The 12903-nt window shown below is 52.2% G+C and overlaps 1 protein-coding gene across 1 annotated transcript; it reads left to right on the forward strand.

Annotated features, from left to right (window-relative positions):
- The first annotated feature begins 8140 nt into the window (after positions 1-8140).
- On the forward strand, positions 8141-9432 carry LOC120910583 (gastrula zinc finger protein XlCGF66.1-like). The gene is made up of 5 exons (XM_040322341.1): positions 8141-8278; positions 8624-8758; positions 8847-8978; positions 9072-9260; positions 9400-9432. The coding sequence occupies exons 1-5, from the start codon at positions 8195-8197 to the stop codon at positions 9430-9432; spliced, it is 573 nt and encodes a 190-aa protein (XP_040178275.1). The 5' UTR covers positions 8141-8194.
- Positions 9433-12903: the final 3471 nt, after the last annotated feature.

Below are 12903 nucleotides of genomic sequence, written 5' to 3' on the forward strand. Positions count from 1 at the left end.
ACACGGCCCCCTGCCCAAACTGACACGGCCCCCTGCCCAAACTGACACGGCCCCCTGCCCAAACTGACACGGCCCCCTGCCCAAACTGACACGGCCCCCTGCCCAAACTGACACGGCCCCCTGCCCCACTGACACCGCCCCCTGCCCCACTGACACCGCCCACTGATAGACTGGATTGATGGGTGGCACTGATAGGCAGCACTGATGGGTGACACTGGTGAGGAAGCACTGGTGGGCACCGATTTGCGGGACTGATGGGCAACGATTGGCAGTGCTGTTAGGACTGCACTGTTAATCATGACACTGATAACCGAGTACGCCGCCTGTGCGCTGCAGCGGGTTTGATCACTGCCCCACTGACACGGCCCTCTGCCCCACTGACACGGCCCTCTGCCCCTCTGACACGGCCCTCTGCCCCACTGACACGGCCCTCTGCCCCACTGACACGGCCCTCTGCCCCACTGACACGGCCCTCTGCCCCTCTGACACGGCCCTCTGCCCCACTGACACGGCCCTCTGCCCCACTGACACGGCCCTCTGCCCCACTGACACGGCCCTCTGCCCCACTGACACGGCCCTCTGCCCCACTGACACGGCCCTCTGCCCCTCTGACTCGGCCCTCTGCCCCACTGACACGGCCCTCTGCCCCACTGACACGGCCCTCTGCCCCACTGACACGGCCCTCTGCCCCACTGACTCGGCCCTCTGCCCCACTGACTCGGCCCTCTGCCCCACTGACTCGGCCCTCTGCCCCACTGACTCGGCCCTCTGCCCCACTGACCCGGCCCTCTGCCCCACTGACTCGGCCCTCTGCCCCACTGACTCGGCCCTCTGCCCCACTGACTCGGCCCTCTGCCCCACTGACTCGGCCCTCTGCCCCACTGACTCGGCCCTCTGCCCCACTGACTCGGCCCTCTGCCCCACTGACACCGCCCACTGATAGACTGTACTAATGGGCATTGATGGGTGGCACTGATAGGCAGCACTGATGAGTGACACCGGTGAGGAGGCACTGGTGGGCACTAGGGGTGCAACAGATCAAAAAACTCACGGTTCGGATCGTTCCTCCGATCAGAAGTCACAGATCGAATCATTTTTCGGATCGGCAAAAAAAAAAAATATCTCCCCCACTGTAATATCCACATCTCTCCCCCCCCACCCCCACTGTAATATCCACATCTCCCCCACTGCAGTGGCGTCACTAGGGTTGGTGTCACCCGGTGCAAAAAAAAAATGGTGTCACCCCTCCCACCAACTATAGTCCCCCCTCAGTAAAGAACCCTCTCGGTACAGACACCCCCAGTAGTAGGACTCCCAGCAGTGTGTCCCACGAGTGCGGGCTCCTCCTCCTCTGTGGGTGTAAACAGAGAGGAGGGCCGCCGCCGGGTGTACCAAGATGGCCGCGGCTCCGGAGCTAGGCCGAAGCCGCGGCCTTTCCTAATGTTATGGCCGCGGCTCTGGAGCCGATCCGAAGGGGGTGACCCGTTTGGATCACGGATCAACTGTGATCCGTTGCACCACTAGTGGGCACCGATTTACAGGACTGATGGGCAACGATTGGCAGTGCTGTTAGGACTGCACTGTTAATCATGACACTGATGACCGAGTACGCCGACTGTGCGCTGCAGCGGGTTTGATCACGGGAGGACGTCGTAAGATACACTCAACAAAATTAGTCGGCCACGCTGGAGCCATCATTGGACTATAGCGTGTGTAGCACTACCCCCGGAGGAGCTTCTGGTTTGTTTTGGGTGGCACATTTACCTCGTGGCTTTTCCGAATTCCTAGGGGTGTATGGCGCATATAGCGATAGTAAAGTAATGTCCGCAACCAGTGTCTTTTTCTGTGCTCTTTATTACCCAGCCGGGTAAAAACAATGAACTGGTGATGAAAGGATAGAGTTTGGAAGGAGAAGGAGAACAGCAGATTCAGGCGTAGTATTTGGAACAGTCCTGCTCCCATACGTAACACTTTCCGTACCACTGAGTGGGCCTAGTGTACCCGGACAGGCCTCTCTCACTGACCTGGCAGCCGGAGTATCACTTAAACTTTTGTTAGGACAAAGTCTCTGCCACAGACCCCCCTTAGAATGAACTTCAGGGAGACGCCTCTGCCACGGGCCCTCTCTGGTTGCAGTCATGGAGGCAATCCTCCTTAAGGAAATACGCCTGGATCTCCTTCTTAACGTCGCTCAGGTACCGACTGACAGGCGATCAATCCTTCAGTGTCCGGCTACCTTGATCCCCCGGTGGCCCGTCAAAATCCTTTTGGACCGCCAGCCTCTCGATGGCGCTCCTCAGATGGACTCCCCACCGAACAGCTATATCGCTTGGGATCTTCAAAAGTGGGGACCCAGTCGATCACTGGGTCCCTGCCGTTGCTCAAACGTTCTGGACCAACATGGTCCCGGAACCAGGAACACTGCGTGGCGCGCACGCCCCGGCCAGGTAGGCCATGACGCCGGGTGCCGTGATGTGGTCACCCTAAAGGTGTGTGCCACACTGGAGGAAGACCCAGACTCAATGGCGTCTGTCCCATAAGTACCCTCTCCCAGCATGCCCAGTGAGGACACTCCCTCCTGATTGGCTGCAGGAAAAGAACACCCAAGTCTCGACTCCGCTGCTGCCACCTGTCGCCCTGGGGTGGGATAGCACCCCAGTAACAGAATGAGCCCACAGCACAGCCAAGCTGAAACAGAGACCCTATTTGAACATTGTAATTGGGATCAGAGTCATTAGCACTCTGATCACCCTCTAAATTTCAATAGCACCGATACTTGGAAGTAACCAGGCGCTACACGTGGTTAAAGTGATATTAACCCTGAGGTTTTTTATTGCAGAAGAGGAGGTTCACACGTTCCTAGTATGTGTAGTTGTTTTCCTCTGCAATGTCCCTTTCCTTCTGTAGCAGGGAGTCCCAAGGTCGCTCATTTGGGCGTGTCTCTTTAGCTAGAGAGACATCCATACATGCTCCCTCCCTGAGCCAAGCTGTGTGCATCCATAGACGCACACATAGGGTGACCACATTTCCAAACTACCATTCAGGGACACCCTCTTCCCAAAAATCAGCTTGTGCTGTAACGAATCACAGCACAGTGATTGGACACAAGAGGCGGGATTTATGATTTCTCCAATCACAAGCAGGGGGCGGGGACTGTCCTCTTCTAGGCATTCCAGGCCAGGACAAGTACTGTCAGTGAGTAAAGCGATGATGTGGCGGCCTTTTTTGGGGGTATTAGTTTGGCTTGGGGGGGTGGTTGTGTCAGTTTCATTCCAGGACACTGTATTGTCCTGGAATGAAGGTGCCCGGGACAGACCTGCAAAATGTGGGACAGTCCCGGGCAATCTAGGACACGTGGTCACCCTACGCACACAGTACCGCCAAGCCATACTCCTGTACCTAACTTCAGGTGGGCCATCAGCGTTTGCTGAGGATCCAGGAAGTTTTGGGAGCAGCGTTGATGGTTTAGGGGACCGCTCTGAACCCGGAAGTGCTCAGAGCTAATCGCTTCTGGGTTCATTCGCCACATGGGAATATTAATGAACAGATTCTCGCTGATCTCCCGCCACTCTCTATAGTTGAGTGGGAGTATTTGGAAGGATACAAGTGTAGCACTACCCCTGGAGGAGCTGCTGGTTTGTGTTGGGTGGCACATTTACCTCGTAAGTTTTCTGAATTCCTAGGGGTAAATGATGCATATAGCGATAGTAAAGGAATGTCCGCAACAAGTGTCTTTTCTGTGCTCTTTATTACCCAGCCGGGTAAAAACAATGAACCGGTGATGAAAGGGTATTTGGAACAGTCCTGTTCCCGTATATAACACTTTCCGTACCACTCCTGCCTGAGTGGGCCTAGCGTACCCGGACAGGGCTCTCACTAACCTGGAAGCCGGAGTATCACTCAAACCTTTTTGTTAGGACAAAGTCTCTGCCACAGACCCTCCTAAAAATGGACGTCAGGGAGACGCCTCTGCCACAGGCCCTCTCTGGTTGCAGTTACGGAGGCAATCCTCCTTGGGTGAATTACGCCTGGATCTCCTTCTTAACGTCGCCCAGGTACCGACTGACAGGTGATCAACCCTTCAGTGTCCGGCTACCTTGATCCCCGGTGGTTTGTCAAAATCCCCCTGGAACGCCAGCCTCTCATTGGCGCTCCTCAGACGGACTCCCCACCGAACAGCTATACCGCTTGGGATGCTCCAAAAGTGGGAACCCAGTCGATCACTGGGTCCCCGTCGCTGCTCAAATGCTCCGGACCAACATGGTCCTGGGACCAGGAACATTGCGTGGTGCGCACGCCCCGGCCAGGTAGGCCATGACACCGAGGTACCGTGATGTGGGTGCCACACTGGAAGAAGACCCAGACTCAATGGCGTCTGTCCCATAAGTACCCTCTCCCAGCATGCCCAGCGAGGACACTCCCTCCTGATTGGCTGCTGGAATAGAACACCCAAGTCTCTACTCCGCTGCTGCCACCTGTCGCCCTGGGGTGGGATAGCACCCCAGTAACAAAATGAGCCCACAGCACAGCCAAGCTGAAACATTGAACATTGTAATTTGGATCAGAGTCATTAGCACTCTGATCGCCCTCTAAATTTCAATAGCACCGATACTTGGAAATAACCAGGCGCTACACGTGGTTAAAGTGATATTAACCCTGAGGTTTTTTACTGCAGAAGAGGAGGTTCACACGTTCCTAGTATGTGTAGTTGTTTTCCTCTGCAATGTCCCTTTCCTTCTGTAGCAGGGAGTCCCAAGGTCGCTCATTTGGGCGTGTCTCTTTAGCTAGAGAGACATCCATACATGCTCCCTCCCTGAGCCAAGCTGTGTGCATCCATAGACACACACAGTACCGCCAAGCCATACTCCTGTACCTAACTTCAGGTGGGCCATCAGTGTTTGCTGAGGATCCATGAAGTTTTGGGAGCAGCGTTGATGGTTTAGGGGACCGCTCTGAACCCGGAAGTGCTCAGAGCTAATCGCTTCCGGGTTCATTCCCCACATGGAAATATTAATGAACAGATTCTCCTCCTGCTGCCACCTGTTGTCCCGGGGTGAGATAACACCCCAGCAACAACAGAATGAGCCCACAGTACAGCCAAGCTGAAACAGAGACCCTACCCGAACATTGTAATTGGAATCGGAGTCATTAGCACTCTAAATTTCAATAGCACCGGTACTTGGAAGTAACCAGGCGCTACACAAGGATGAAATATAAAACTGTGTTGAGGTAATAAAGCTCTGTGAGGTCTTAGGGCCGTGGCCTGTACAGTGCGAATCCGCAGTTTCTTTATGTGGCTGGGGCTGTGTGCAGTCGGCTTATGTTACGCTACGGAAACGCAGGGACTGTATGACGTTCTGGCTGCAAGTTCTAGTTTGACGGGTGTTTTGGGGTAGGTGTATGACCTCCGAACACAGACAGTGAACTTTTAGGACCACTCGCCCACACCTGTCAAATTGGGGCCCTGTGGCTGTGATCATACAGCATCTTCATCCCCACAGGGAAACGGGGCTCCCGCTGCATTAGGGCCTGTGGCTGTGATCATACAGCATCTTCATCCCCACGGGGTAACAGGGGGCTTCCACTACATTAAGGCCTGTGGCTGTGATCATACAGCATCTTCTTCATCACTAACGGGGTAACAGGGGGCTCCCACTACATTAGGGCCTGTGGCTGTGATCGTACAGCATCTTCATCCCCACAGAATAACAGGTAACCCCCGCTGCATTAGGGCCTGTGGCTGTGATCGTACATCATCTTCATCCCCACGGGTAACAGGGGGTTCCCACTGCATTAGGGCCTGTGGCGGTAATCATACAGAATCTTCATCCCCACAGGGGTAACAGGGGGCTCCCGCTACATTAGGGCCTGTGGCTGTGATCGTACAGCATCTTCATCCCCACGGGGTAACAGGGGGCCCCCGCTACATTAGGGCCTGTGATCGTACAGCATCTTCATCCCCACGGGTAACAGGGGGTTCCCACTACATTAGGGCCTGTGGCTGTGATTATACAGCATCTTCATCCCCACGGGTAACAGGGGGCTCCCGCTGCATTAGGGCCTGTGGCTGTGATCGTACAGCATCTTCATCCCCACGGGTAACAGGGGGTTCCCACTGCATTAGGGCCTGTGGCGGTAATCATACAGAATCTTCATCCCCACAGGGGTAACAGGGGGCTCCCGCTACATTAGGGCCTGTGGCTGTGATCGTACAGCATTTTCATCCCCACGGGGTAACAGGGGGCCCCCGCTACATTAGGGCCTGTGATCGTACAGCATCTTCATCCCCACGGGGTAACGGGGGGCTCCCACTGCATTGGGGCCTGTGGCTGTGATCATACAGCATCTTCATCCCCACGGGGTAACAGGGGGCCCCCGCTACATTAGGGCCTGTGATCGTACAGCATCTTCATCCCCACGGGGTAACGGGGGGCTCCCACTGCATTGGGGCCTGTGGCTGTGATCATACAGCATCTTCATCCCCACGGGTAACAGGGGGTTCCCACTACATTAGGGCCTGTGGCTGTGATCGTACAGCATCTTCATCCCCACGGGTAACAGGGGGTTCCCACTACATTAGGGCCTGTGGCTGAGATTATACAGAATCTTCATCCCCACAGGGTAACAGGGGGCTCCCTCTACATTAGGGCCTGTGGCTGTGATCGTACAGCATCTTCATCCCTATGGGGTAACAGGGGGCTCCCGCTACATTAGAACCTGTGGCTGTGATCATACAGCATCTTCATCCCCACGGGGTAACAGGGGGCCCCCGCTACATTAGGGCCTGTGATCGTACAGCATCTTCATCCCCACGGGGTAACGGGGGGCTCCCACTGCATTGGGGCCTGTGGCTGTGATCATACAGCATCTTCATCCCCACGGGTAACAGGGGGTTCCCACTACATTAGGGCCTGTGGCTGTGATCGTACAGCATCTTCATCCCCACGGGTAACAGGGGGTTCCCACTACATTAGGGCCTGTGGCTGAGATTATACAGAATCTTCATCCCCACAGGGTAACAGGGGGCTCCCTCTACATTAGGGCCTGTGGCTGTGATCGTACAGCATCTTCATCCCTATGGGGTAACAGGGGGCTCCCGCTACATTAGAACCTGTGGCTGTGATCATACAGCATCTTCATCCCCACGGGGTAACAGGGGGCCCCCGCTACATTAGGGCCTGTGATCGTACAGCATCTTCATCCCCACGGGGTAACGGGGGGCTCCCACTGCATTGGGGCCTGTGGCTGTGATCATACAGCATCTTCATCCCCACGGGTAACAGGGGGTTCCCACTACATTAGGGCCTGTGGCTGTGATCGTACAGCATCTTCATCCCCACGGGTAACAGGGGGTTCCCACTACATTAGGGCCTGTGGCTGAGATTATACAGAATCTTCATCCCCACAGGGTAACAGGGGGCTCCCTCTACATTAGGGCCTGTGGCTGTGATCGTACAGCATTATTCATCCCTATGGGGTAACAGGGGGCTCCCGCTACATTAGAACCTGTGGCTGTGATTATACAGCATCTTCATCCCCACGGGGTAACAGGGGGCCCCCGCTACATTAGGGCCTGTGATCGTACAGCATCTTCATCCCCACAGAATAACAGGTGACCCCCGCTGCATTAGGGCCTGTGGCTGCGATCGTACAGCATCTTCATCCCCACGGGTAACAGGGGGTTCCCACTACATTACATTACATTAGGGCCAAAGGCTGAGGCATGATGGGAATTGTAGTTCCACAACAGCTGGAGGGCCACAGGTTAAGCACCCATGATCTAATCTATAGAGGTGATAGAAAATAGGACAGTTTAAGGCAAACTGGGACCTTTGAGTTCATATAATAAAAGAACAAATTTCAAGTCTCTATCCCCCATAAAAGATTCACTCTGTTTGTCCTGGTGACAACTTGTCTCCGGGAGTGAAAGCGATGGGACAATCCAAAATCTTGGGTTGTCAGACAGGACAGAAAGTGAAATCTTCCAATGGGGACACCTTTTCTGGTAACCAATCATCCAATACCGGATTTTCTTCCAATTTGGGGAGATTTTCTCTCGCTTCCTGTTGTGTTTCCGGGACAGGAAGTGAAGCAAGATCTCCTCCCATTCGAAATGTTGATCTTATTCTTGTACAACCAGTAAATTCCAGATAATGTGTTAGATTATTGGTCTACAGGGTACATCACATGACCAATGAGGATGGAGGAGGACCGGAGTCGCATGACTGAGAGGATACTAAACCTCACCCTGGAGATCATCTACCTGCTGACCGGAGAGGTGAGGAGGATTCTGGGAGGTCACATGACATCACTCTTATCTCTATTAATAAAACACAGACCTGACCGGAGAGGTGAGGAGGATTCTGGGAGGTCACATGACATCACTCTTATCTCTATTAATAAAACACAGACCTGACCGGAGAGGTGAGGAGGATTCTGGGAGGTCACATGACATCACTCTTATCTCTATTAATAAAACACAGACCTGACCGGAGAGGTGAGGAGGATTCTGGGAGGTCACATGACATCACTCCTATCTCTATTAATAAAACACAGACCTGACCGGAGAGGTGAGGAGGATTCTGGGTAGGGCCTATAACGTCACTTTTTTTTGACTATGCAGAGATTTCCTCCTCTGAAGGACGAAGACCAACTAACTTTTACAGTGCCTCCACCTCGATTCTTGATGCTTAAGAGAAACAATGAGAAGAAGATTCTCAAGGTCATCAAGAAGATGATGGAGCTGCTGACAGGAGAGGTGAGGAGGATTCTGGGAATTCTGGGACATTATCCAGTAACAGACAAGGGGTGTGTCTGGATGGTGACTGTATCATTGTGTGTGTCAGGTTCCTATAAGGTGTCAGGATGTCACTGTCTATTTCTCCATGGAGGAGTGGGAGTATTTAGAAGGACACAAGGATCTCTACAAGGACGTCATGATGGACACACAAGACGATGACAACAATGCACACGATCAGGTAGATGACGATCAATTATTGGTAGTTATGATTTTTATACAAGCATGCGCTACAATGAATGTTGCCTTATATATTTTGAATGGAAACATCAAGGATATCAAAAACCGTATTCAAGAAAAGTATGACGAGGAAGAGGAGGATGGTGTGGTGGAGGGACCTTCAGATGGACGTGAGGATATTATGGAGCCATCTTATAAGAGAAACCCACCAGAGAGATGTCCCTTTCCATTGTATACCTGGGATTCCACACAGGAAGGTCACATCATCCCTCGCCATCATCAGGTACCGTGTTTCCCCGAAAATAAGCCTGGGTCTTATATTAATTTTGGCAAACCTAAAACACACTAGGGCTTATTTTCGAGGGGGTGTCTTATTTAACTATGGTAAGTACAATGATCCTAAAGTGGTTGTTATCCTAAAGAAAATAAATAAATCCTTTTCCTTTAAAGCATGATAGATCTCCTGACACTGTCTTCTCCCCTCCCCCCTCCCTGTCAGGTCAGGAGTCAGTATTTTGATGTAAAAAGCATCTTAAAATACGGTACCTTTCTTGCAGCTTCCCTGGCTGTCGCATGGTCTGCCTGGGCTCTTCTCTGCTCCAGGATCCCCGCTGGAGTCGGCCTGCTCCGTGCACTGGGCAGGGGCGTCGGGCGGGAGGAGAGCAGAGGAGGAGGGAGCCGGTATCCTGCTGACGTCGGCCTGCTCCGTGCACTGGGGAGGGGGCCGTGGGAGGAGCACAGAGGAGGGGGGAGCCGGTGTCCTGCTGGCGTCTGCCCACTCTGTGCGCTGAGGAGGTAGGGGCTGCGGGCATCGGGCGGGAGGAGGGGGAGCCAGTGTCCCACTGGCGTCTGCCCGCTCCATGTGCTGAGGAGGGAGGGGCTGTGGGCATCGGGCGGGAGGAGAGGGGGAGCCACTGCAATCATTCTGCAAAGTGGATTAAAAAAACTGTTAAACTAATTTTACTAGGGCTTATTTTTGGGGTAGGGCTTATATTGCAGCCCTCCCCAAGAATCATGCTAGGTCTTATTATCGGGGTAGGTCTTATTTTTGGGGAAACACGGTAGATGAGGAACAATTATCGTTAGTTATGATTTAAACGTTTGTTACAATAAATGTCTTATTATATATTCAGAGTGAAGACCTCAGGGATGATAATATTGGTAAAGAAGAGTATAAAGAAGGAGATGTAGAGTATGTTGTGATAAAGGAGTTTTCGGAAGGATATATGGAAATCGCAATGGAGCCACCTAATAACCATAACCTACCAGAGAGATGTCCCTGTCCTCTGTATTCCTGGGATTCCACACAGGAAGGTCCCACCATCCCCCACCATCATCAGGTAGATGAGGAACAATCACTGATAGTATCATTAGGATCTGTACATTATCTGCATTGTTACCATTGACGTCATTTTTATTCTATATTCAGAGTGGAAACCTGAGAGATTCTAAAGTTGCTGTTAAAAAGGAGTTTAAATTGGCGGATGAGGAGTATGGTGTGATGAAGGAGTTTTCTGAAGGACACAAGGATCCGTACAAGAACATTCTGATGGAGCCACCTAATACCAGGAACCCACCAGAGAGATATCCTTATCTTCTGTATTCCTGGGATTCCACACAGGAAGGTTACATCATCCCTCGCCATCATCAGGTAGGTGGAGTTGAGGGTCGGGAACATAAAGTGATTGAACACTCTGACATGTGGAGACATTGTGTGGACTCTACTAGATGATATTTCTTTATCCTACATCATGGGACACAGAGCACCATAGTAATTACTATGTGGGTTATACGCCACCTATAGGTGAATGGACACTGGTACACTCAAAAGACAGGAAGTCCCCCTCTATATAACCCCTCCCATACTGTGAGCACCTCAGTTTTTTCGCCAGTGTCTGAGGTGTTGGTTAATGAAGAGCTCTGTCGAAGATTGACAGGATCTAGGGGCTATGCAATCAGATTCATTCAAAGTGCCTGAAAGAGCCAAACTGGATGGTACCCGAGCCTTGAGGTAGAAGAGCAAGGTTTCCTGCCTGTAATGCTTCTCTTTTTAGGGCTGGACCCTGGGATCCGACCCCTTGGTCACATATACTATACCAAAGGTTGCTCTGGCAGGGTGCTGTACAGGTCCAAGGGAGTGGACCCCCATATACAAGGGGTTATGTATAATATCCTTGAATGTCTGTCATGACATGGCCCACCGTTATCGGTGAAGATTGGGTATGTCTGTAAATACCAGCAATATCCTGCGGCGGGAGTGATAATTCAAGAAGATCCTAAGGAACGCATAATAATTCACTTATGGACTTCTTTTTTGAGTGGACAATGTCTTCCCTGTGTTTTACCACTAGAGGGCGTAAAGTGTTACATACCTGGTGTCTAAAATTCCATACTTCCCCATGATTTGTGTTCAGTGTCAGCAAACGCTTCATGTGGACAGCATTGCTCTTGTCTCTGCTCTGTCTGGCCACCAGTAGGGGTTTTGGGGGGACCTTCTGCCTCCAGCACAGCGGTCAGGATCTCCCGGGTAAGGCCAGGCACAGGGCCAGAAGAAACCCTGGGGACAGAAGCCTACAAAACAGTCCCAAGGCCTCCTTATGAAGGGGCGCCCCCGCTCGATCGAGTGGGGGGGGGGGGGAAGACTTCGGTGGTTTTCTGAGACTTGGCAAGAAGAGATCCAAGACAAGTGGGTCATCTGTGGTAGCCCTAGGCTACCATTTTGTTTTGTAAGATCAAACGTTCCCAAAGTCCCAGTGAAGAGAAGGTCTTTATTTTGATGTCTCAGGGGGTGATAATAGAGAAGAAGAGAAGGGCATGGGGTTTTATTCAAATCTCTTCACGGTACCAAAACCGAATGAAGATGTCAGACCCATTCTAGATCTCAGGGATCTGAATCGCTTCCTAAACATCTGCTCTTTTCGCATGGAGTCCATCCGGTCAGTCGTGTCCACCCTTCGGGGAGGAGAAGTTCTAGAGTCAATAGACATCAAAGATGCATACCTGCATGTGCCAATTTTTCCGGCCCACCAGAAGTTTCTGCGTTTTTGCAGTAGAACAGCGCCACTTTCAGTTCGTGGCCTTGCCCTTCGGGTTAGTCACCGCGCCCCGGGTGTTTACAAAAGTTCTGGCCCCAGTACTAGCAAGACTAAAGGGCCCGGGTATAGCGGCAATGGCATACCTAGACGACCTGCTGCTGTTAGATCAGTCAGTGGAACGGTTAGACCAGGGGGTGTCCATTACGGTCAAGTTTCTGGATCACCTGGGTTGGATTCTCAACCTAGAGAAATCATCCTTACGACCAGTAAGGAGACTGGAGTACTTAGGTCTGGTTATAGACCCAGCCAAGAAAAAGTATTTTTGCCACAGGCAAAAGTCAACACTATAAAATATCTGGTCCAGCTGGTAAGGGCAAAAAAGGGTCCTCCCATTCGCCTTTGCATGAGGTTGCTAGGTGGCTTCATTCGAAGCAGTTCCCTGTGCCCAGTTTCATTCAAGACTTTTGCAGAATAAGAAGACCCAAGCTTTGGATTATCCAATGAATCCGGCCCCATGGGTACGCTAGAGTCTCAATTGGTGGTTGATAACCAAAAATTTGCAGAAGGGAAAATCCTTCATACCGGTTACCTATTGGGCTGGGGAGCAGTCCTGGAAGAGACCACTGTCCAAGGGAAGTGGTAAGAGTCCGAGAAGCCCTTGCCCATCAATATCCTACAAATTCGGGTGGCTCTAATTGCCCGTACGTTCAGGTTGCGGAATTGTCCCGTCAGGATACAATCTGACGAGGCCACAGCAGTGGCCTATATCGATCACCAAAGGGGCACCAGAAGTCACGCAGCCCAGAGGCAGGTAAACCATATTCTGGCTTGGGCAGAGGAGCATGTTCCTTGCCTATCTGCAGTCATTCCAGGAGTGGAGAATTGGCAGGC

This window comes from Rana temporaria, chromosome 8 (genome assembly GCF_905171775.1).
Source record: "Rana temporaria chromosome 8, aRanTem1.1, whole genome shotgun sequence".
NCBI classification, from domain to species: Eukaryota; Metazoa; Chordata; class Amphibia; order Anura; family Ranidae; genus Rana; species Rana temporaria.

Coding starts and splice junctions, on each gene's coding strand:
- LOC120910583 (XM_040322341.1), top strand. CDS start 8,195: ATGAGGATGGAGGAGGACCGGAGTCGCATGACTGAGAGGATACTAAAC. Junction 8,279..8,623: donor TCTACCTGCTGACCGGAGAG/GTGAGGAGGATT, acceptor TTGACTATGCAG/AGATTTCCTCCTCTGAAGGA. Junction 8,759..8,846: donor TGGAGCTGCTGACAGGAGAG/GTGAGGAGGATT, acceptor TGTGTGTGTCAG/GTTCCTATAAGGTGTCAGGA.